We start from the raw sequence: 25775 nt of genomic DNA, 5'->3' as shown, positions 1-25775 counted from the left end.
CATCAGTTTGGACAAGGCTGTCAGATGTTAGATTTTCATTGGGCATGGGCCGGCCTGTGACATGTTCAAAGAAGCTTAGTCCTGTTTTCCTGTGGTCATCCTCACTGCATTGGTCGTCTTCATGCAGTCCAACTCCATTTGCCATCAATGATGTTTTTTCTTTGTGCACTTCATTCTGCATCTGTTTACTATCTGGTTGACTGTCTTGCTCAAGTTGTCTTAATGCCGCTGTATGTGCACCTCTCTCCTTTACGGCTTGTTTAGCAGCACCGTCTACTAGGACATCATCTTTGGCTTCAGTTGTTGAAACTTCTGTGTATGCTTTCACCTTTGGGATGGGGTCTTCATTTGTCTTATTTACATACACATGGAGTACATCAGTTGTTGGATGAGATGTCACTAGTTGGTGCTGCAGAGAGAGGTTCTTCAGTTTTCCTGCGGCTCAAAAGCTTTCAGCAGAGTCTGCTTTTGCTTGTCTGTCAGCAGCTGAAACCTCTTCAACAAGTTGTCATCATCATCATCATCACTTTGATGTGTTAAAATCAACTTGCAATCACGAACCCAGTGTCCTTCTTCGTTGCAGTACCTGCATCTTCCTTGACTTTTTGCTTTTGGGTATCTCACATATTCATGTTCTTCATACCCCGTTGTCCTGTTGTTGAATGACAAGGTTTTGGTTTGCAAAGCTCTGAGATTGACTTCCTGTGTTCTTTCAATCTTTGCTGACCATTCAACAATCTGCATAAATGCTGTTCCAATGCTGTCCCAGTCATCATACCTGATTTTAAGGGCTTTAGAAATCTCAGGTTTCAGTCCATTTACAAATGCGGTTTTAAGAGGCATGCTGGTATCTTTACTTAGATCTTCATTGTTGTTCACACCAGCATATTCCAACCAAATTTGTATGAAGCGTTCTTCATACTCAGCAACACTTTCTCTTGTCTTCTGCATGCATGAGGTAATTTTAGCCCAATTAACCTCTGCAGGTTTCAGTTCAAACAAGAATGTTCGTACAGCTTCCCATCCAACCTCAATGTTCGCTTGAGACTCACCAGTCCATCTTTCAACACTTTCTGTTAATCTCTTTTGGTCATTGTCCCTTAAGTTCACATTAACAATCATCACTCCATCTAGTGGGTGCAAATTGTAGATTTTCTGCAAACGCTGAAGAAATTGCCAAGCTTTCCGTGGTTGTTTGTACACATCTGGCAAATCTTTTGACCATTTGTCAACTTGCTCTGGAGTAGCTGGCTGGTATGTTCTGTGTGGAACAGATTTCTTTACCACTTTTGTGACAGTTCGAGTTTGTCGTTCACCATTTTCCTCATACTCCTCCTCATTGTCAATTTCAACTTCAGTCCTTCTGTTTTTGACAATTACAGGAGCAAGCCTAACCTTCAAGTTGTCCTTTATGATATCATCATGTGTGTTTACATCGCTGTCAGAGTTCACTGTGGAACTGCTGTCACTTTCTCCAAGCAGATAAAGGTCTTGTTGATCCTCATTCTTCTGGAGATCACTGAATGGATAGAGAAACTCTTGTTCTGCTTTGCTGCTAGATCTTATGGAATGACTCTTTTTTCCAGAAAAGTCTTTTGATTCCAATCGTTTGGAAAGCAAATTTAACAACTTAGCCTTCTCATTTAGTAGTCTTTCTTTGTCTTCCTTTTCATTCTGCAATTGTTCAGCCAGTGCTCGAACCTTTGCTTTCTCTGCTTTGTTCTCACGTAGTAATTTGTCAGTCTCACACTTCTGTAGATGCTGTTGAATTTGTTTGACCAAAATTACAGACAAGCCATCTCTGTTTGTGTTTGCTCTTGAGCGCTGAATCTTTCCATAAGCCCTTTTAATGTCCGGCAAGACCCAATGTCCATTCTCATGAGACTGTAGGAGCCATAGATATGTAGTATAAGGCTTGGGCCTTTCTCATGAGTCTGTAGGAACCTTTTAAATGTTTTAGTCCATTCTCCTGAGACTGTAGAAACTATAGATATAAGGTTTATAGCTTGGCCCTGTTCTCTTGAGTCTGTAGGAATCATTTAAAGAAGAGGTTTGGTCCGTTCTCATGAGACTGTAGGAGCCACAGATATATAGTACATGGTTTGGTCCTTTCTCTGGAGTGCGTAGGAATTGTTAAAGAAACAATTTGGTCCGTTCATTAAGAGATTGTAGAAGCAAAGGCTTGGTCCTTTCTCTTTGTGTCTGTAGAAATTGTTAAAGAAACAGTTTAGTCCATTCATCCAGAGACTGCAGAAACCATAGAATGTTTGGGACTGATATTGCTGCAAAAATTAGAATTTCTTGACTGGGTGCTAATTCAGTAGCCACTATTTTAGTTTTGAAATAGATGCCCTAACTGGGTGAGAAGATGATGGCATAAAGCCTTGGAACTGTACGTTTATTTGCCTTCCGATGAAAGATGCGGAAAGATCTAAAGTAAATTGTCTAAGAGACCAATTTGAACTAAATTCAGCCTTGTGAACTAAGACTCAAAAAGAATAGATCAAGTCTTTTCAGTCAGAAGTTTTCAGAAAGGAAACAAGGAATATCAGCCTGAAAATTAATTTTCAGAATGTTTTGTCTTAAATGTAGTATTGAAAACTAAGCTGAGTTAGCAGACTAAAAAGAATAACATTGAACTGTTATTTAACATTGGATTGTTAGGAATTGTCAGGAGTACAAGTAGAGTCTATAATACACAATTTCGTATTTTGGAAAAATGTTTGATTTGTCTGTGTATCTGAAATGGTCAGTCTAAAAGATTGCTGAGAATTTAAATCTGAATAAGCACCTAACGGCTCTAACACCTTTTGTTCTGTTTTCACACCTCTGAGGGCACATCTCCTGTACTTGCCATGGCTGAGTCTGCACGAAACAATGGTAATGGCCCTGCATTGAGGCCAACAACAGAAAGACATGGAACAGAACCTCCAAATGTTACTATTGATCAAATGATGGAAAATCTGAATGAATATCTGGACAAAAGGCTGGGACTAAGGAAGTGCCAGGGTGACATCTGCCAGAAGTACAACATCACTAAACACTGGATTTTGATAGGTTCGCAGCTCCATTGTAGCAGTAAACTTGCACAATGTTCTTAAATGAATAATTTATTAGATGCACGCTGGTCTGTTATTGTAGGGACATTGACTTTACATTTTCACGCCCTTAAACATGACGTGGAACAAAACGAACTGTGATTGGTTGCGTTACATGTCAGTCAAACATCCTCCTGGGCAGTCCTAGGCCAATGAAAGCAGCGGTAGAGTCCAGACCTTCTGCCGTCAGTCTGAAGGTCTGGCTATGCGAGACTACCCTCACCCTAACCCCTGTTTACCCCTTCATAGAAGTACCTTAGGGGTACAGTCTAATGTACTACACTGCGTTCCAAATTATTATGCAATTGACATATCAGTAAGATTTCAGTACAATAAACATTCAGATTTTAGTTTTTCTAAGAAAATGTTTGTTTGTTTATTTATCCATGTCTTTTTTAGATAACTGGTATCAATCTCAGACAAAATAATTTGCCAGATCTATGGAAACCCTACTTAGAGGTTGTTCCACATTATTAAGCAAGTCACAGTTCTCATGCAATATGGGGAGGAAGAAAGATCTTTCTGAAGATGAAAAGCATGAAATGGTCCAATGTTGTGCAAAAGGCATGAAAACAACTAATATTGTATGAAACTTAATGGAGATTATGGAATTATCATAAGATTTGAGAGTGATTTAGAGCACAGCAGAACTCATTCAGATAAAGGCTTATTAATGAAAGTTCCTGTCAAAAACATTTATTGTATTAAAAGGGCAGCTATAAAAAAGCCAGTGTTGAGCAGCAAACAGGTATTTGAAGCTGCTGGTGTCTCTGGAGTCTCAAGAAGCTCTCCATGCAGGCTGGCAGTTGTGCGTAAAGATGCATTTTAGACACCACTAACCAAACCTCACAAAGAGAAACATTTGCAGTGGGTGTAGAAATACATTTTCAAACAGTTTTATTGCTGTGGTGTTTTTTGCAGCATGGGATAGTGCATAGTGCATTGTACTATGCATTATCCTCCTTTTTATACCATGGCTGAAAATGGCCAGTTATGAGCTCCACATATCTTGCAAAAGTCATTTTAATACCCTCCATCTCACTTCCCAGTATTCCAGCCCAAATCATCACCCACCAGCTCCTTGCTGACGTCACAGTCTTGTTGGAACGTGGTGGCCATTCACCAACCATCCAGAAATCCATCCATTTAGACCATCCATTGTAGTACGGCATTAGTCAGTGAATAAAACTATTTAAAAATGAGTCTTCATGTATTTCTACACCCACTGTAAATGTTTCTCTTTGTGAGGTTTGGTTTGGAGTGGCTGAAATGCATCTTTAAGCACAACTGCCAGCCTGCATGGAGAGCTTCTTGAGACTCCAGAGACACCAGCAGCTTCAAATACCTGTTTGCTGCTCAACACTGGCTTTTTTATAGCTGCCCTTTTAATACAATTAATTTTTTTGACAGGAACTTTCCTCAATAAGCCTTTATTTGACCGAGTTCTGCTTTGCTCTAAATCACTCTCAAATCTTACGATAATTCGATAATCTCTATTCAGCTTTCACACAATATAGTTGTTTTCATGCCTTTTGCACAACATTGCACCATTTCATGCTTTTCATCTTCAGAAAGATCTTTCTTCCTCCCCATATTGCATGAGAACTGTGACTTGCTTAATAATGTGGAACAACCTCTAAGTAGGGTTTCCATAGATCTGGCAAATTATTTTGTCTGAGATTGATACCAGTTATCTAAAAAGACATGGATAAATAAACGAACAAACATTTTCTTAGAAAAACTAAAATCTGAATGTTTATTGTACAGAAATCTTACTGATTTGTCTCTTGCATAATAATTTGGAACGCAGTGTAATATGCATATTTTAGGGGAAGATAAGGTACAACAATGTCTCTTTAAGGGTACTGTCCCAGTAACAAGCTGTTGTACCCCTACATGTACATGTTTTGCATATTTTTCTGACAGTGTACAATGTAAATATATTGAGGTTTAAGGTGATAAAATTTTCCACCATCTGCAAAGAATTTATTTTTCACACATTCACAGCTTTTTTAATAAAATTCTGCCTGAAAATGATTTCCGTTGAAGTATGTTTTTCAGTTTGTTTCTAAATGAATGCTTCTGGATCACTAGCTGATATCAGGAAATGGGTTTAGACTTTCATGCACAAGAAGGCGGCAGAGCGTCTGGTCTTCAATAGAGCCAGGAGAGCCCACGTTGCACCTCTCTTTGTCTTGCCCCATTTGCTGCCAGTTTCAGCCCACACCAAGTTCAAGGCCCTGTGGCTTGACGATACAAAAAGACTGGATGTTCCTTCTGGAATTCTGTGGTCTTTCTTTGAGCGTGTGTGAACAATGTCTTGTGGTTTCTCCACAAAAAGGAAAGTTTCTTCCTCGCCTTCAGTGTACTTTGATGGCATAGTAAGGGCAAGGGGCCATTCACACACACTGTAAAAATGTTATTTTTTTCTTGAAGTTGTAAATAAAACGATTATTGGAGTACATTTTACAAGAAAATGTCATTTCAGTCTTTCAACTTCAAAATTTCATGTTTAATTCAATGTTAATTGCCATTTATTTGTAATTGTTTGTGAAATTTAGTAGCAATTTTTGAGTGAAAATTGTTTCAATAAGTAAATCCTACACTAATTTATTTCCATTGCATTTATTTTTGCATTTAAAAGCCCAAAACACGGCAGTGAAATAGGGGAGAAAAAGGGTAGCGCAGCGGAATGCAAAACTGTTCTAACCACTACATTATAACAGCTGACAGTTGGTTTCTATTTAAGCAGTGTTGCACCGATTAACCCACCCATACTGAAAACTTATTAGACCCAAACTCATTCCCACATCAGACATTTATGAGGAGAGATTGATTTTGGAAGTTCGGAATCATTGACTATTATATGACCTGGTTAAGTCATGGTGTTAGACAGCAAGTGCTCTATGAACTCTTCCTTCACTTTCATTTATTCTGTCTCTTTTTCTTGTTTTACCTAATTCTCTGCTGTAGCATCATTAGCCTTTAGCAAGTGATTTAAGAAGTTTTGATTAGTATTTACAGCCCTGGAATCATAAAAAGATATGCACTCCCTCATTTAGCATAGAGGTTAAGGAGCCGTGAAATGAGCTGTAAAATCCACTATGTTGTCTACTCTACAGCTTAGCCTGCAGGGTAAATAACACAGTAGCATAAACCAGCAGAGTCTGATAAATCATGACGACTATCATGTTTGCTCAGAACTTTTAGTGTGACCTAGTTTGTGCTTATTACAACTAGAGTTGTAAACAGCTGTGACAGTTCATTCATGACAACTTTAATAATATTTGCCATTATTCTGCTGGACTAGAGCAGCATTACAACTGCACTGTTGACTTATTTCATTTTTTATATTGTGATGAACTCTAGAGCAGAGGTCTTCAACCCTGCTCCCGGCGGCCCACTGTCCTGCGGAGTTTAGCTCCAACCCTAATCAAACATGCCCAAAGCGGCTAATCAAGCTCTTCAGAAATGCTTGAAAATCACAAGCTGAAGCAGGTTAGATATAAACTTTGCAAGGCAGTGGGCCTCCGTGAGCAGGGTAGAAGATGTATAATGCTAACTTATACAGCATATAGTCAGATGTACAGTAACAGTTTAAGTTAGTCTATACCAACATTGGCACAGGATGGGAAATCACTGGAATGTGAGAAATAATGAGAGAGATGTATGTACTGAGTCCTTTGCACCTGCGGGGTAATTATTTCTAGGAATACTGTTAAATTGTGAGAATTAACCTGCACTTGTCAACAGAAGCACAGCTTGTGCCGAGTGACATTTTATTGTTCTGCTGAATTTGCTGCTTTTACCTTTCAAAGCAAAAGTTTCAGCTAAGTTTTAGGTTTCAGCTTGGTATCCATAAAGGCGCAATAAGCGATTTCTGAGAAACGATGTTGAAAGTGAATTTGACCGAGCACCACAACACATTTGTAGCCAATCAGCATAGGGGGCGTGTCCACTCTTGATAGGGGAGGAGACAGTGTGAGCAAGAGGGAGATTTGAAGAAAGACTGTAGAAAGAGAGATAGCTGAGAGACATTACAAAAGAGAAGAGGTCAGATGAATATCACTGGAAAAAGCAGGGTTATGATCAGGCAAGATCTCTAGTACCCATGTTTCTAGGAAGGCCTGAACTCCAAGGTTGCACTTTTTCTGCTCCATAAGTGAGGAACATTGGTTTTGCTATGTTTCACAGAACCACTATATGCCGTTGCTGTGATGTTAGCTATAGTAACAGGACAGTTTTGAGTGTTCTTGTTTGTCGCCAGCAGCACATCAGCTCCAGACAACAAACAACGAACTCTTGCTTGTATACAGGGAGTGCAGAATTATTAGGCAAGTTGATTTTCTGATCATATTTTTTTCCCAAGCACATTTTACCAATTCCAATCCACATCAATCTTAATAACTACTATTAATATTGTTTTTAATCATTTATAAGTGATATATAATTGTTCATGAAGGCTGGAAATGAAAAATGCCTTATATTCAGGTGTGCAGAATTATTAGGCAAGTTTTCTTTTACAGGCAAAATGAGCCAAAAAAGAGATTTAACTCAGACTGAAAAGTCAAAAATTATTAAATACTCATGAGAAGGACGCAATACTAATGCAATACTAGAAATTGCAAAGTTAAAGCATGACCAAGGGACAGCAAAATGCTCATTGGGTCAGCGGGGTCAGACAAAAACAGGTGGAAAAGAAAAGACACATGTTAACTGCAAAATAATTAAGAATTAAGGTGAAGAATTAAGTGTGAAACCATCAGGAACCCTTTAGTCTCCAGCGCCACCATTTTCCAGAGCTGCAACCTACCTGGAGTCTCCAGAAGTGTGAGGTGTCAGGATCTCAGAGACTTAGGCTAGCTAAAGAATCCTAAAAAATGACCTGCTCTTAATAAAAATCACAAGCTGAAGTGTTATAAAATACATGAAGACTGGGTTTTTATAGGCCTTATAGACAGACAGCTTGAGAGTGACTCCTGAAGGACCAGCACCACATCCTCTTTTACCACTGTTTGAAGAATTTATCTTCCAGAATCTGGCAGTAAGGTGTTTGAGTTCACTTTTAGTCCATCTCTTATCCTGAAATGTCTGTCTTGCAGAGATGGACTAAAAATGATCTTCCAAAACTTACTGCCAGATTCTGGAAGATAAATTCTTCAAACAGTGGTACAAGAGGATGTGGTGCTGGTCCTTCAGGAGTCACTCTCAAGCTGTCTGTTTATAAGGCCTATAAAAACCCAGTCTTCATGTATTTTATAACACTTCAGCTTGTGATTCTTATCACGTGCGGGTCATTTTTTAGGATTCTTTAGCTAACCTAAGTCTCTGAGATCCTGAGACCTTGCACTTCTGGAGACTCCAGGTAGGTTGCAGTTCTGGAAAATGGTGGCGCTGGAGACTAAAGGGTTCCTGATGGTTTCACACTTAATTCTTAATTATTTTGCAGTTAACATGTGTCTTTTCTTTTCCACCTGTTTTTGTCTGACCCCGCTGACCCAATGAGCATTTTGCTGTCCCTTGGTCATGCTTTAACTTTGCAATTTCTAGTATTGCATTAGTATTGCGTCCTTCTCATGAGTATTTAATAATTTTTGACTTTTCAGTCTGAGTTAAATCTCTTTTTTGGCTCATTTTGCCTGTAAAAGAAAACTTGCCTAATAATTCTGCACACCTGAATATAAGGCATTTTTCATTTCCAGCCTTCATGAACAATTATATATCACTTATAAATGATTAAAAACAATATTAATAGTAGTTATTAAGATTGATGTGGATTGGAATTGGTAAAATGTGCTTGGGAAAAAAATATGATCAGAAAATCAACTTGCCTAATAATTCTGCACTCCCTGTATACTCTTGAGTCTTGTGTACTGTATGTACATTTTTTTTGTTCTTCCTTGTCGTTCGTTCATCATCTTGCATTATTATCATGAAGCATGAATGTGTTTTGCTTCAGCTATGACAAAGAGACATCTGCTCTTGCATTGCATGTTTGTGCATTTTGGAGTAATGAAGGAAGGGTTGTGTTTGTTTAGGTTGATTTAAAAAAATCAACAGTGTTTCACAGAAATTGCTTACTGCACCTTTACTGCAACATACCACACGTAAATTACAGCATTACTGTATATACAGTATGTATGTGCACATCAAAGGGGTAGACCGATATGTGTTTTTCAGAGCCAATACTGCTTATTACAAATCAAGCAGACCAATAACCGTTATCATGAACCTATATATTGGTATATATAGGTATATATATACCAATATATATATATACACAATATCTCAATGAACACAAAAACGATTTCCAAAATGTTGACAAGACTAAGTTTAATATAACATCTGTTTAACTTATAACATGAAAGTAAGGTTAATAATATAACTTAGATTACACATTTTTCAGTTTTACTCAAATTAGGGTGATGCAAAAATGAGTGTGTTGTCAAAGCTGAATTTTCAGCATTATTACTCCAGTCTTCAGTGTCACATGATCCTTCAGAAATCATTCTAATATGCTGATCTGTGTTACGGCTGCTGGTGTAGAGATGAGGCAGATACGGATTTCCACAAACATGTAATACTTTTAATAAACAAAAGGCAGAGTACACCAAACATGCACTTAACACAAACAGAGAACGGACCAGGAGTGAAGGGAGTGAGTGCAATATAAAGGGAGTGCTGATAATAGAGTCCAGGTGCAGGTGATCCGTGAAGATGGGGAGATGACGAGGGAAGTGAGTGCAGGTGTGGAGAACAGGAGGATCATGGGAATTGTAGTCCAGGGAGACAGGGGATCTGTGACAATCTGCTGCTCAAGAAACATTTATTGTGTACAATTGTACAAAATATTTGTGTACAATATTTTTTTTCAGGATTCTTTGATGAATAAAGAACAGCGTTTATTTGAAATATAATCTTTTGTAACATTATAAATGTTTTTACTGTCCCTTTTGATCGATGTAATGCATCCTTGCTGAATAAAAGTATTAATTTCTTTTTAAAAAAAATACAAATAATTCTTACTGACCCCAAACTTTAATCGGTTAATTCCTAGCACATTATTTGTTTCTAATAATGTTCAATTTATATAGAAACTGGGGTACGGTGATTAACAAAAAATATTAAATATGCCACTACATGACAAAAAGGTTGCCGACACCTGGTTTTATACATTACAGGCAGCACGACACAAAACCGTGTCCTTTCCCATACAGATGAACTGTTGGGAGAGCTGTCTTAAGAGTCAAAGGGATCACTCAAACATGTGTGGCCTCAGTACAAGTATTTTGTCCTCTTCACTTCCCAGGTGAAACGAGGTGCACGCTCAGTGCTGAATACCCATTAAGCAGCTCTTACTGTCTGTTGAACTGTGCCTGCTAGATCGCTCACTGCAAGTATGTTGCTGTATGTTACCATTCGCCAAAGTAAAAGTAATGGTTGATGTCCTTGCTGACTTTAGCACAGATTCAGTTTATTGCTTTATTATTTGCATATTAGAGAATGACTTGGCTTTAAGTTGTAAATGTAAGAGTTTAATTCAATATTGTTATTAATAATAACAATAAAATAAAATAATGCAAATATTATTATTATTATTATTAGTTGTAGTAGTAGTAGTAGTAGTAACGTAGTAACTAACCCTAAACCAAAACCTAACCCTAACTGTATTACTAAAGTAAGTACATGTAACAAGGACACTGTAAAATAAAGTGTTACCCTCAATACTTATACATCAGCTTAAAATAAAGTGGGTAATGACTGCTGAAAATTCAGCTTTGCCATATTTGAAACATGCTTTCATGCAATGACCCATAGAAAATAAACAGCATTGATGAAAAAATTACAGCCACTCACAGTTCCAGTTCAGGATAATGGTGGTTAAACAATGAGACAATTTAGTCATTTAAATGCTCTTTCTTTCTCCTTGGTCAGGCTTAAGTGGAGTAAGTAAGTCAGAGGGACATTTATATTCATCTGAAAGGTTTAGTCTTATCTACTCAGGCGACCGCGAGACTCATCCCCCATGTGTCCGCACACATGGAGAACCATTTGATGGGAGGGGTAAAGTAGGGATTTAAGGATAGAGAATAAGTAGACCCTTTCATCCGTGTAAAAGGGTAATGAATGTAAGAAGTAGCATTAGTTGTTCACTTCACAATGGATGGTAAAATAGTTGTACAGTAGATGATCTTTGCCCAAGTGATCGTATTCGTATTACATTGCAAGAAACCCCTTTTACACTGAGAGTACTGTCACTTTAGATAGGGCGGGATTTGGTCTTAAATTTGTGTTCACTAGAGTTTTGTGATTTTTTTTTTTTTTTTTTTTTTTGTGATTTTGTGAAAAATCCAGAAGGTTCACAATACATTCCCCATGTGCTTAGTTTGTTTAGGTTTTTGTCCATACAATGAACTCTGTCCTTTTAAGGGACAGAGTAAAGACTTGCATGTTTGATCAATGGTACAGCATGGTCCAACACATCCAGTAAGATTTATATTTATTTCATTATGTTCCCCTCAATGATGGAACTTATTTCATCACTAGGACACAGACAGTATTTATCTGTCAGGAGAGGAAAAACATTACGAGTAGTTGAACTGATGGAATATGGACAATGTTTTAGACATTGATTTAAAAAGTCATTTTAAAGAAAGGGTGAAGAAGTCTAGAATTCAACCACAAACACTAATGGATGAAAGATTTTCTAATTTTCTCGGTTTGAAAGGGAAGAAGAAAAAAAAATATTGATATACTGAGAATGTGAATGGACCACCATGTGAATGTGCATAATAACATGACTGGTGGTAATTTTGTGCTTTTTAGCAGATAAATACTGTCCTTTTATTACTCAGTATTTCCTTCTTTGAGTTACACACAACATACAGAGGCCAAATATTTACATTCAGTAAATTATAAAATGACTTTATGAATCAACAATCAACAAGCATTATTGCAAAAAATGTTTACCACAGAATATGAACAGATACACTACCGTTCAAATAAAAAAGATTTTAAAATAAATTTCTATTTACATAATATATTTAGTAATTAAAGCATAATTAATTTATTCCTCTGATGGCAATGCTGAATTTTCAGCATCATTACTCCAGTCTTCAGTGTCACATGATCCTTCAGAAATCATCCTAATATGCTGATTTGCAGCTCAAGAAACATTTCTTCCTATTATTATTATTATTGTTATTATTATTATCAATGTTAAAAACAGTTATGCTGATCAAAATTTTTTTTATTGCCTAGATTTTATTATTATTATTATTATTGAGGATTCTTTGAGAAATAGAAGGTTCAAAATAAGAGCATTTATTTGAAATAGAAATCTTTTGTAACAAATTTCTTTACTGCCACTTTTGATTGATTTAATGCATCCTTTTTGAAATAAAAGTATTAATCAGTTTTTGAATGTAAACATACTTATTGGAACTTTTCAGTAATTAACAAATTTTCCATATATCCCATTTTATATTCACTTAAGAGAGACAAAAATTGACTTTTAAAAACAAAACCTTTACTATTTAAAGTTCAGTGGCAAATGTTTCCCAAGCTTGTTTTAAATAAATAAATAAATAATAAATAAAATAAAAATAACAACAACAAAATTAGAACCTTTTAGGAATATATTTAACAACCATCCTTTTTTATAATACTTTCCGATATACATATTTTAGATCCATCAAGTGGAGACTAAGTGCATGAGCAAAAGGCAAGAAAAATGTTAACCTAAATTCCTAAACTGAATAAGACATCTCTTTTCTTGAGTTAACATAGAAATTACAGTCTATGTTGTTTTTTTTGTTTGTTTTTTTAGTCTGAAATTAATAAAAGCAACTGGTTTCATAATCAAATTTGTATTGTAACATTTTACACATTGTCCCATATTTATCTTCAAACATAGTTAAGGTTACATACATTTCTAGCCTTCCTCACGCAGTGACAGCAAGTGAATCACTATCCATGACTAATACAGAAAGATATTCTGTTAATTAGCATTTATCATTCCTCCTGTGTATTCCACTGAAGGGCGATTACATATCCTGTACCTGTTCATCATCTAATGGACTAGAAGATCCATTAGCTTTTAATGGAAATAACCTGTTGCGATGAGCAATATGGGGCCGAGAGCCGTGGGAATGGAGCAAGGCGAGTGGCATGAGCGTCAATGAGCGAGTCCCACTGAGGAGCTCCGGAAGGAATAGAGGAGCCTTTAACTTTGTTACACTGGTGCTGAAACCCAGGAGGAAGGAGGAACGTGCTGTCAAAGAGCCCTCGCCACTGTGGCAAAAATCTATATGGATTGAGCAGAGTCTGCCACCTTGGACACATGAGGTTTGTGGTGCTAGAAGAGCTTGCCGGGGGATGGATAGACTCCAATTAGGAGGGTCGGAGGAGGTGTCGGCGTTTGTCGCCGCCGTAATAGGGAGGAGCAGGTGTAGCTGGAACGGGGCCTCGCTGCTGGACACCGACTCCATCTTCCCTGAGCCTTTAACTTTGTTACACCTGTTTATTTATTTATTTATTTTTTACGAATATTCGACAACATGAGGATGCAGATGGTGCTTCCAGACTTCCAGATGTTTGGCAGACCCCACAAAGTCAAAAGAATATGAGATCAAAGTGACGGAGAGGGCGATAGAAAAATGCTGATCTCAGATCCACTCTGAAAGCAGTGAAAACGGGCAAACTGTTCTCATGTCATCAGTTCATGGGTCTTTGCCAGCATCCAGCCACCCTATCCATTCTGGTACAACAAGATCATCAAGATCAGCTGGTCAAGGCTAAATAAGGACTAGACAAACAAATGAAGTTTACTTCTCACTTCCAAGATGATGCAAACATGTTCTGTCCTCTTATACCCTTTTACCCCTTGACAAACGAGAGAGAAGCAAACGCGACATCAACATTACAATAAACAGTGCTTGTGAGCAGAGCTAGGCTTGGCTCTTTATATGAAACTAATAGTGGCCTGAGGCTGCTAACAAAAATAGAACATGCAAATATAGAAGATGCAGGAAGAGAGAAACCTGGTGAGTTCCTTCAATCTGTTGTCTGGAATGGGTAGGGGGGTGATTGGTGAGGGAAGGAGAAGGGTATAACAAGTATGCCAACAAAGTTTGTGCACTATGAAAATGGAAATGACTATTAAGAAAATAGAAAAACCATCACTGGGTCTTCAAATGAGTCTGTGAACATTTTTAAATTACATCTGGATAATTTTACAGATGAAGTTTGCTATTTTATGTTCTGTTGTTATTATGAAGTGGATGAACCCATCAGTGTCTTGATGAGATCCAAATGAAATGATAATGCAAGACCTAGAATCCATTATTCTTCATTCCTTTGAATAGACCATGGTGAAAATTGCAGGGTTTTTTTTTTTTTTTTTTTTTAAATGAGCTATTAAAGTCACCATCAAGTCAAAGTTGGAAAATCTTCTTTTTTTATGGAATATAAAAGAAAAGACTTCTGTTTCATGCTGCTTGAATTAACTTTAACAATACTAGTCTGAATAGGAAAAACACATGAAAACTGATTTTGACAAACCTGATGCACCTCGCCTTTGTAGGTTGTTTTGTGCGTGTGTGTGTGTGTGTGTGTGTGTGTGTGTGTGTGTGTGTGTGTGTTTGTTTTGGGGGAGAGTCAAAATATCCCCACAAAGATGGCAATATCCGAAATCCTTGTCCTTTGCCATTGTCATGACAACTAATGTGGAAATGTAACTTGCTGTCTAAATAGTCAGTTTTAAAAGAAACATTTGATTAAAAATCCAAATTGCTGTCGGCGCCGATAGCCTCGTGGGCAGCGCCAATATGTAGCGCTGTTGCACTTCGGGCAACCCGAGTGCTTACAGTCCTTTCCCGATCCCATTCCCCTCTCTTTCTCCAATTTTTCTTCATGTCTACACACTGTAATAAAGCCAAAAAGCCCCACAGAGTTTGGTGCTTTGTGTAAGAAAAGTATCAATGAAATAAGTTAAATTAGACATATTGATTTTTAGTGATGACTTTGTCAGAAAGAAACTGAAGGGGGGAAAAATCCTCCCACACCACTATCCCCATCTTCTGAGTCACAGAGGACACATACATAAGTGAGAAAATGAGTGATTAAATAATCCTATAACTGGCAAAGATGAAGTGAAGGAAAAAATAGAGTTGGTGAATGTGTGGAGAGAAGGATGAAGAGAATCGATTAGCCGGGATTGCAGAAGGAAGGAGGCTAAGACATCAGCTGCTTGCTTCTGATAACAGCAGAGCCATGTAACCCTCCGCTCACTAATGCACCCACTGATCATCACTTGGCGACTGAGTGTAGTGATGGTGCTGTCAGAGTTCTGCTCATTAAGTAGCTGAGTGCTGCCAGCGCTCTGTTGTACTGCCAGCATCTTACCAGAAGAGAAGACGAGAACACTCAAAATCCTCATGTTCATAATGAACCACAGGACCAGGTCAATGCGATGATGACCCTAACACCTAAAGTGAGCAGCCCCTCAGTATTTCTAACACGTGTCAAAAATCATAGTGACTGTGTGTGCTTCTTTGCCATATGTGTGTAGATGTGTGTCGGCACCTGCAAATATGAGTAATATTGTATACAGAATAGAATGGTCTATATACAGTATATACAAGACCATGTTCAAGGAGGAGGAATATTCAAGGTATCTGGTCTGCGTACACAATGTTGCATCACATGCTAAGAGAATTCAGAGAAAAAAGCCCCAGATGTTCCTAAAATCACACAAAGTGAATGATTTGGATACAGCATAAGGTACTAAACCTTTCCTCTTTTGTGTTGGAGGTTGTGACAAACTTCTTATATGCTGCTTGTCGGACCATATGCATGATTATGCATATGATATTATACAACAGTTCTATAAACAAGAAGTTAATACCAAAAAATAAAGAACTCAGATAATGATCAGTACTAACTGTTGTGTGATATTCATTGTCTATTACATTTTGAAGCACATTGCAGGCATTATCAGGCTTTTCATGTTTTACTGCAGCATAAAAATGGCTCTAGTGGTTTGTTTTAGCTCTCAAAACCTTAAAGGGAAAGTTCACAAAAAAAAAAAAAAAAAAAAAAAAAAAAAAAACTTTTATACTCACCCTTACAACATTCCAAACTTTATCTGTGGAGCATTTTGTTTTTCCATCAATGAAAGTCAGTGGGTTGTCCATTGTTGTTTGGACACCAGTGCTCTTCAAAATAACTTTGTGTTATTAGTCTCTCTAAACTCCTCCTTTCCAAGAGCCTACTCTGCTCTGATTGGTCAGATGGCCCAGTCTGTTGTGATGGGTCTACCACATCTGAATTTCAGCTCCGGAGGCTTCCTCTGCGCTTGTACACACAGTGATACCAACAGTAACGATGGCATTGTTTCCCCCCCCCCTACATATTAATTCCAGCCAGAGTTCTCATCTTTTTAAAGTGCATGCAAAATGGATTTGCAGCACTAAAAACAGCTTCTTTTTAATACGTCGTCGACAACACAAACTAAACTCTTCCATATCTCAACTACAACTTCAGTATTTGAGAGCAGGTCAAAATAGATGTTATTCACGAGTAGCCAATGAAGACATTAGCCGCGTCTCAAGGTTTTTCACTTCCATACTAAATATACTTTATACTAAAACAAATAGGCAAAGCAGAGACCCCCAGAGATAAATGTCTGGCATGCTGAGAATTATTGCTGCTCTGTAATTGGCCAAAATGCAACGTTCGACTTTTCCGAGATCCTCTACTCTTCCCTGTGGAACCCGGAAGTTAGACCTCTGACCTACTTTCAATACAATCTGAATTTTTGCGTTTTGAATTTTAGAATATTGAATTTGGTGTTTTGAATTTGTTATTCATGTTGAAACTTGAAGCTGTATTTTTAAGAAGTGAATATTTGCTGTCTAAGAATTCAGAACAAAAAAAAAAAATTACGCTGTTTGAAAATAGCCTACATATGTAGAAAATTATGCCATAAAAAAAATCAATTTCAAATGTCCAGGATTCAAGTTTAAAAAATTCAAATTCAAATCTATATAAAATGGCACTTAATATTTAATTCTGTTAAATGACACTTGTCAATAATTCAAATTTACACAATTCAAATTCAGATCATTATGTCATATTTCTAGCTCCATATATTACTCCCTGGATGAAGGGTAATATTTGAAAAAGCATATATTATATAGACTACGATAACTGAGCATACAACAACAAGCTACAATATTGTCTGACATCACACTGACCGAGCTTTTTTTAAATTACACCCTGCAGCAGATAAACTTACTGTGTCCTTTACATTTGACAGCAAAACACTGCTGAACTGCAATGGTATTTTTCACCATTTTACGAAGGCCACAGTCAGGGTTATAATTTCAGTTGGGGTCAGGGTTAAGTGGGACAGGAAGCCCATTTTTCTGCACGATGTTATGCAGTGCTGCACATGCCACCAGTGCACTCCTTCATGGGGCTGTGAAGCACTGTGCTATTTGCTCAGACCTCTCTAAACAGCCGAAGACTTGTACTATAGTCTCTCACATTATACAGTTTATCTTGCCAGGCCATCTCACACATTACTCAGAGTCAAGTGCATGTCACAGATTGATTTTTTTTTTTGAGTGAAAATCTTTTCTTTCTTCTCAGAATGTGATTTCTGCAATTTTGAACACAATTCCAAGAACATGGCCTTCAGGAATCAAAATGAGCCAAGAAATCCTCGCACTTATTCATACAATTAGAATGCCATGGCAATAGAATGGCAAAAACAATGCATCCATTACTAAGCTTTCTTTTAACATATCTTGTATTTTAAGCTACTGAAGTTATTAAAATTACATAACATAAATGTAAATGTATTATAGATGATTACTGCAGATGTGTGTGTTTTTTACTTGATTTTTTTAGTTTTATATAGGATTTCGTTTTCGAGAGGAAGTGCGTTGTGATTGGGTGAGTGTAGAGCCTGGCGTGTCTGTGACATTACACATGAACCTAGGACTCAGCTTCCTACAGGGCAGGCACATCCTGATGTCCCGGGTCGACAGCCAAACCTTCTGTCCTGGCTGGTAGTTGGGTGCTTGGGAACGTCGAAGGTCAGCTGTCATCCTGCGCCTGGAGTTGCAGATGAGCTGAGTCCCAGACCCTCTCGCTCTCCCGGAACCAGTAATCCACTGCCGGCACGTCCGATGGTTCCCCATCCCAGTATGCACTGGAAGGGAGTTAGACCAGTGGTGGACTGACAGAGAGAGTTCTGGGCGTACTTGGCCCAACCCAGAAATTGGTTCCAGGAGTCCTGGTGGCCGTGACAGAAGTACATAGGAAACGGCCGATCTCCTGAATCTTCCTCTCCGTCTGCCCGTTCGTCTGGGGATGGTAGCCAGAAGAGAAACTTATGGTCACACCTAGGAGTTTAAAGAAGGATCTCCATACTCTGGAGGTGAATTGTAATCCACGATCAGACACAATATCTTCAGGGCAGTCCACAGTATCTGAACACATAGTTGAAAATGAGCTCCGCTGTCTCCATTGCCGTTGGCAGTCCAGGCAGGGGAATTAGTCGACAAGACTTGGAGAACCGATCCACTACCACCAATACACAGGTGCAACCATTGGAGACTGTAAGATCCGTTATGAAGTCTACTCCTAGGTGTGACCAGGGGCGGTTTGGAACGGGCAGAGGTTGGAGTTTCCCGGAGGGAAGATGACGTGGGCTTTTGGAGACGGCACGTTCCTGGCAACCCCATACATACCTCTTGACGTCGGATGCCATGTTGGGCCACCAGAAGCGCTGTTTCAACAGCGAGAGGGTTTCATTGACCCCTGGGTGGCCAGTGCCCAGTGAAATATGTGAAGAATGGATGAGGGGAGTGCGGCATGTCCGTGGAATATACTGCAACCCTCGGGGGCAACCCGGCGGGGTGTTGGTGAAGGCACTCGGCTCGGGGAGCGTTTCTGCAGACCAGGTAATGGGACTGACAAAGAGTTTCTTGGGGATGATGGGCTCTGGGTCATTGGTGCTTTCTTCAGGACTATGAATGCGGGACAGAGCATCAGCTTTTACATTCTTTGATCCAGGGTGGTAAGAGGTGGTAAAGTTTAATCTTGTGAAGAACAGAGCCCATCTTGCATGGCGGGGATTCAATCTTTTAGCGTCCCGTAAGTACTCCAGGTTTTTATGGTCTGTCAGAACCATGAATGGGTGTTTGGCTCCCTCGAGCCAATGCCTCCACTCCTCCAGGGCGAGCTTGATGGAAAGAAGCTCCTGGTTACCGATATCATAGTTGACCTCCACCAGGTTGAGTTTGCGGGAGAAGGCAGCACATGGATGGAGCTTACGGGGTTCCCCTGCTGCTGGGATAAGACCACTCCCACTCCTGTGGTTGAGGCATCTACCTCGACAATGAAAGGGAGATCTGGATCAGGGTGAGCCAGGAGGGGAGCGGTTGTAAACGCTGTCTTGAGTGTGTCAAAAGCTTGTGTGGCGGCTGGAGTCCAGGACAGAGACTTGGGCTTATTCCTGAGGAGACTTGTAAGCGGACTGGTGATGGAGCTGTAACCTTGGATGAATCTGCGGTAAAAGTTTGCAAAACCCAGGAACCTTTGTAACTCCTTCACGGATGTGGGAATGGGCCAGTCTTTGAGAGCAGTTACCTTCCTCTCGTCCATGCGGACGCCACTGCGATCGATATTATATCCCAAAAACTGCACTGAGGGCTGATGGAAGGTACACTTCTCGGCTTTGAGAAACAGATGATAGTCCCTCAGGTGTTGGAGGACCTCCGCAACGTGTTGGCGATGGTCGGCCATGCTCCGGGAGTAGATCAAGATGTCATCTATGTAGACCAGAACTGACTTGTGCAGGAACTCCCGGAGCACCTCATGCATGAAGTCTTGGAATACGGAGGGGGCGTTGACAAGTCCATACGGCATGACAAGATATTCATAGTGGCCAGTAGGGGTCACGAAAGCTGTCTTCCACTCATCCCCCTCACGTATTCTGATGAGGTTATAAGCACTGTGGAGGTCCAACTTGGTGAACACAGTGGCGCTGCGTAGATGTTCCAGTGCTGATGGGATGAGAGGAAGTGGGTACCTGAATTTTATGGTGATTTTATTCAAAGCTCTGTAGTTGATGCAGGGCCGCAAGCCTCCGCCACAAAGAAAAAACTTGAAGCAGCAGGGTAAGTAGACGGGCCATTTTCCACAGAAGTAGCATAGACTTGGATTTCTTCTGAACTTGGAAGACTTGGAACAGGAAACTCAGGAAAACAGTCATTAAAACATTGGTTACCCCACTTCAGGATCTCTCCTGTCCTCCAGGAGATGATGCTGTTGTGCTGCTCAAGCCAGGGGCGCCCTAGAATCACGTCAGCCGTTGACTCCTCCAGAACCAGCAGCTGGATCTCCTCCGTATGGAGAATACCGACTTGGAGATGAAGAGGTCCCATCACTGTAGCGTACTTGACAGAGAGGTTTTCCAGTTACTGAGTGGATTTGGTATATCTTCAGCATGGCGGTGGTCTTGAGTTGGAGCTGGCGACAATGGCTCCAGAGATGAAGTTTCCAGCTGACCCAGAATCGAGGAGCGCATTGACTGGAAGACAGAAGTCGGCAGCAGTAAGGTTTACAACAATAGAGAGTGGTTTCATCTTATTCAACGTAGGCATGATAACACTCACCATAGGTCGCACTGGACGAGTGGGGCATTCAGAGATGTAATGCCCAGCACGGCCGCAATATAGACAGAGATTCTGGGTCAGCCTCCTCTGTTGCTCAGCAGATGAAAGACGTGAGTTTTCTATTTGCATGGGTTCGCTGGCTGGTTCTGGATGGCTGACGGATTCTGGCTGGCAGAGGATAGATGGAAACAACGGCTGGCCCTGGTGCTCTTCGAGACACAGCTGCATACGAGTGGCGAATCTGATGGATAACTGGATGAATTTCTCGAGCCCGATGGAGTCCACGTATGCAGCGAGATGCAACTGCACACGTGGATCAAGGCCTTGATGATAGGTGATAATAAGGGCTTGTTCATTCCAACCAATTGTTGCAGCTAGGGTTCGAAACTGGAGAGCATAATCAGACATAGACATTAGACCTTGTTTCAATTTGCATAATCTCTCACTGATAGATGAATCCCAGGCTGGTTTCCCAAAAACTTCCTTGAAATGGGAAATGAAGCTTAAAGGGATAGTTCACCCAAAAATGAAAATTCTGTCAGTAATTACTCACCCTCATGTTGATACAACCATGTAAGTCTTTCTTTCATCTTCGGATCACAAATTAATATTTTTGTGATTAAATATGAGCGGTGGAATACTCCTCCATTGGCTTTAAGGGGGCCCAAACTTGTCCGTCCAGAAAGTCAGTGAAGAAAATGTTTAAATAGTCCATGCCACTACAGTGGCTCAACCGTACGTTTCTCAAGCGACGATAATACTTTTCGTGCGAAAAAAAACAAACAAAAGAACGACTTTATTCAACTATTCATTTTCTGTCTTGTAGGCCTCTGACGTTAGTTCACGAGAACTCCATGACGCATGCGCGAGAACTAAACTGACGACGGTCTTCTTCTACTACTACTTGTTACTGGCTGCTCACTCCTTAGGAGTATTACCGCCACCTAGTGTTCAAGATGAAGTGCTGGCATAGCCGGAAGCGCTAAACTTTGTTTACAAGCAGGTGAACGCGCACGCTGTATGGAAAAACCATTATTTGTAAATATGTCGGCAGATTTTGACGTAGATGAAGACTTGAATTTTTTTAACCAACCTTACTTATTCGAACCTGAATACACAGACATTGAAATGCAAGAGATGGAAGAGGCTGCCGCTGCAACACAACCACAGTCTCAAGCTTCCGAAAGATAATTCACTGTATCATGTATTATGTTTTTTATTTTTATTTAATATATAGCCATATACAAATAAAGACAAAACTAAATGAGTGTATCATGACTTTAACAATTACCACATACTGCTTCCACTTACCTTGTTGGTCTGTATAAACAAGTTGGGCACAGCTGTTGATTTCAGTAATCTTTTTTGTTGAACTGTTTTGAAGTCGTCTGGAGAGAAATGTTCACTGCACAACTTCATGTGCTTCACGAAATTAATCGGTAAATTAACATCCCGTTGAACAGCCAGCAGCCATAGATTCAGTCGCTCACGATCATTTGATGGGAAACGGTGAAAGGTAAGCCGTTCATTTTGTGGCAATGTTAAGGCACCTTTACGTTTACTCGTTAGTTTTTCACGATTCGGACATCCAGGAAATGCACACTTTCTAACCATTGTAAACAATTACTTAGAGCGAGACCAAAAGCACGATCAATGTCGAATTCAATAGCTTACATACGTAAGCTTCCGGCTATGCCAGCACTTCATCTTGAACACTAGGTGGCGGTAATACTCCTAAGGAGTGAGCAGCCAGTAACAAGTAGTAGTAGAAGAAGACCGTCGTCAGTTTAGTTCTCGCGCATGCGTCATGGAGCTCTCGTGAACTAACGTCAGAGGCCTACAAGAGAGAAAATGAATAGTTGAATAAAGTCGTTCTTTTGTTTGTTTTTTTCGCACGAAAAGTATTATCGTTGCTTGAGAAACGTACGGTTGAGCCACTGTAGTGGCATGGACTATTTAAACATTTCTTCACTGACTTTCTGGACGGACAAGTTTGGGCCCCCTTAAAGCCAATGGAGGAGTATTCCACCGCTCATATTTAATCACAAAAATATTAATTTGTGATCCGAAGATGAAAGAAAGACTTACATGGTTGTATCAACATGAGGGTGAGTAATTACTGACAGAATTTTCATTTTTGGGTGAACTATCCCTTTAACAACGACTTTACAACTGCGTTTTTCTGTGTCCAAAGTGGTTCAGCCCAGCGAAGAGCTTTTCCGTCGAGTTGAGAGATTATAAAGGCCACCTTAGTACTGTCATCGGGATACAAGTGCGGTTGCATCTCCAGGACCAGCGAACACTGCAGGAGGAATCAGTTGCAGTCCTCCGCCGAGCCAGTGAAGGGCGCCAGTTTGGCCATGGGACTGGCGACCGCAGATGGTGAAGGAGATGCACCGGTGAATGCGGAAGTGGTCGCTGGAGGTGCTGGCATGGAAGTGCTGAGTGTGCGGCGAAGTGCATCAACAAGGTCTTGAAATGGATCTGGATTGCTCATCTTGGCTGTTCTGATGGTGTTGGTCCGGTCTTCTGTTACATACAGAAGGGGACGGAGACACAGGTGAGTTTATTGAACAACCAGAGATGGCGGGCAGAGTGCAGGTGAGTAAAAGCAGGTTAAGTCTGTGACTGAAGATTATACTGGATCTGATACTTGTCTTTTTCTCTTACCCAGGGATCGTGGATGCAGGCAGACGTGGAGCAGACGAGACACAATGACACTCACAGGAGACGAGGAGACACTAGGAATCACGGAGAACGCTGGAGACAGGTAAGTAGTCGTTAGCAGAGTCCTTGAGGTAAGCATAACAGGTATGCGTTAACGAGACTGGACAGAGACTGAATGCTCTGGAGTGTCATTTATGCTGCTGTGATGACTGGTGCTGATGAGTGTCAGGTGTGGCTTGTTAATACTCAGGAGAGGGAGTGCGTTGTGATTGGGTGAGTGTAGTGCCTGGCGTTTCTGTGACAAATGGCTTGTCTAAAATCAATAGCAAATCTCAAAATAAATAATTTTTTCATACTGCACTTCATAATATTGTGATGCCTAAATTCACTTATAGCATTTAGTGTTTTAAATTAATTCATATAGACAAAATAGTATGGAATTTTAATAGTGGCCATTTATGCATGATTCTATAACATTTTTATCAATCTTATCAATACCAGACAGAATTTTAATATCGGTTCATCTACAATTAATTTTTAAAACTGTGAATTTAAGATAGTCAGAGTCGTCAAGTGCTGGAAATAAATTAAGCTGAAAGATCTGATCCAGTGCTTGATTTTTGTAGTCAATAGATAAGCAGTAGACGTGATGGCCAGTGTAATTTCAGGGCACGGCATAACAAGGTAGGACGGATAGGAAACAGGCATGGATTGACAGTGTCCCTGAAAAACACCATACAGTATAATTGCAGCCTACACTTTAGCAGGGCATCTTTTCAAAGTGCTGTCCTGGGGGAGCTGTTCTGTTAAGAATAGCGTAATCGCAATCACAATACCAAACCATGCAGCAGGGACTTGTTCAACAATGACTGAGTATTAAGCAGCAACATTTTTTACAGGAGGATTTGCAGATTCACCTCACAGGAGATTTCTAAACATGGCCTACTTTAGAAGGATGCTTGGGACAGTGGGACAGATTGGTTGATGATTCTGTGGAGTTTTCACTAGGCTTAAAGGATTAGTTCACTTTCAAATTAAAATTTCCTGATAATTTACTCACCCCCCATGTCATCCAAGATGTTCATGTCTTTCTTTCTTCAGTCGAAAAGAAATTAAGGTTTTTGATGAAAACATCCAGGAGTTTTCTCCATATAGTGGACTTCAATGGCCACCAAACGATTGAAGGTCAAAATTACAGTTTCATTGCAGCTTCAAAGGGCTTTAAACGATACCAGATGAGGAATAAGGGTCTTATCTAGAAACCATCACTTTCATTTTCTAAAAAAAAAAATAAAATAAAATTTTATACATTAACCATAAATGCTCATCTTGAACTAGTTCTCTTCTTCTCTATTAGAATTCCGGCAGTGTAGACACTGCTAAGTGTATTACTGCCCTCCACAGGTCAAAGTTTGAACTACTTGTTATATACTTGCACTAGCATATTGTATATGACAATTTAGTTCAATTTAGACAAGAACTAGCTCAAGATAATTTTAATTATTTTTTTAGAAAATGAGCGATGGTTTCTCTAGATTAGACCCTTATTCCTCGTCTGGTATCGTTTAAAGAACTTTGACACTGCAATGAAACTGTAATTTTGACCTTCAACCATTTGGTGGCCATTGAAGTCCACTATATGGAGAAAAATCCTGGAATGTTTTCATCAAAAACCTTAATTTCTTTTCGACTGAAGACAGAAAGACATCTTGAATGACATGGGTGAGTAAATTATCAGGACATTTTAATTTGAAAGTGAACTAATCCTTTAAAGGTGCCTTTTAGATGCTGACAGATTGCCATTTTATTAAGGTTTTTAAAGATAACATACTATAGAGTACACAAGGTCAGTAGTTCTGTGAGACTTACAATAATTAGGCTTAGGATGGAAACTTCTGAACTCTTAACATATTTGGTGGAAGAGAAGTAAAGTGGAATAGCTTCAATTTGGAGAAGTACTAATTGTTTTGTGGCTTCCAAGTATATCCTCTAACTAAGTGTGTCCTTGTATTTAATGTTGTGCAGCTGGAAAGCAGTTGGCCAACTGCAGTATATTGGAGGCGTAACATCAATCATCAGTGAATTTGAGATGTGCAAGCAATTTTCTGTTGCTTAATGACATTCACTATCCTTCATTTCCTTTTGCTGCACAACAAACACTGAGAGAGAAATATGAATTTTAAAAGTACAGACACTTTGGTACCAGCTCAATAACAAAAATGAAATAATGTAACAATAACAGCTTTTCCACACTAGTACTAAATTGGTTTGCAGGGGGCGAAATTACGATTCTTACAGTGGTAAAGGTTTAGCTCATTAA

The 25775-nt window shown here is 39.5% G+C and overlaps 3 protein-coding genes across 6 annotated transcripts in view; 1 reads left to right on the top strand and 2 right to left on the bottom strand.

Annotated features, from left to right (window-relative positions):
- Positions 1-211: 211 nt before the first annotated feature.
- LOC125266168 lies at positions 212-13588 on the bottom strand. Its single transcript, XM_048186621.1, has 2 exons — positions 13160-13588; positions 212-1884 (listed from the first exon to the last, which is right to left on the bottom strand). Exons 1-2 carry the CDS (start codon positions 13586-13588, stop codon positions 427-429), a joined length of 1887 nt encoding a protein of 628 aa, XP_048042578.1. The 3' UTR covers positions 212-426.
- Positions 13589-19105: 5517 nt separating this feature from the next.
- On the bottom strand, positions 19106-20115 carry LOC125266104 (uncharacterized mitochondrial protein AtMg00860-like). Its single transcript, XM_048186568.1, has one exon. It carries the CDS (start codon positions 20037-20039, stop codon positions 19293-19295), a length of 747 nt encoding a protein of 248 aa, XP_048042525.1. The 5' UTR covers positions 20040-20115; the 3' UTR covers positions 19106-19292.
- Positions 20116-23184: 3069 nt separating this feature from the next.
- Positions 23185-25775, top strand: part of fibcd1b (fibrinogen C domain containing 1b) — a 156516-nt gene continuing 153925 nt past the window's right edge. For 2 of the 4 annotated variants that reach the window (XM_048188511.1, XM_048188506.1), the window contains exons 1-2: positions 23185-23348; positions 23463-23558. In XM_048188511.1, the coding sequence (XP_048044468.1) occupies positions 23472-23558 (87 nt within the window). In that variant the 5' untranslated portion in view covers positions 23185-23348; positions 23463-23471. Of the gene's footprint in view, positions 23349-23456; positions 23559-25775 lie in introns of those variants that run through there. The other 2 variants (XM_048188510.1, XM_048188509.1) reach the window with 1 other exon arrangement.

Source organism: Megalobrama amblycephala, linkage group LG4 (genome assembly GCF_018812025.1).
Source record: "Megalobrama amblycephala isolate DHTTF-2021 linkage group LG4, ASM1881202v1, whole genome shotgun sequence".
Taxonomy (NCBI): Eukaryota; Metazoa; Chordata; class Actinopteri; order Cypriniformes; family Xenocyprididae; genus Megalobrama; species Megalobrama amblycephala.
The sequence above is the reverse complement of the archived record's forward strand: the minus strand, read 5'-3'. Positions and strand labels throughout refer to the sequence as shown.

Excerpts from the sequence above, each read along its gene's own strand:
- LOC125266168 (XM_048186621.1), bottom strand. The coding sequence starts at position 13,588 with ATGGAGTCGGTGTCCAGCAGCGAGGCCCCGTTCCAGCTACACCTGCTC. Across the intron at positions 1,885-13,159 it reads GTCCATTAGATGATGAACAG|TCTCATGAGAATGGACATTG; the intron begins GTACAGGATATG and ends TGGCTCCTACAG.
- LOC125266104 (XM_048186568.1), bottom strand. The coding sequence starts at position 20,039 with ATGCCGTATGGACTTGTCAACGCCCCCTCCGTATTCCAAGACTTCATG.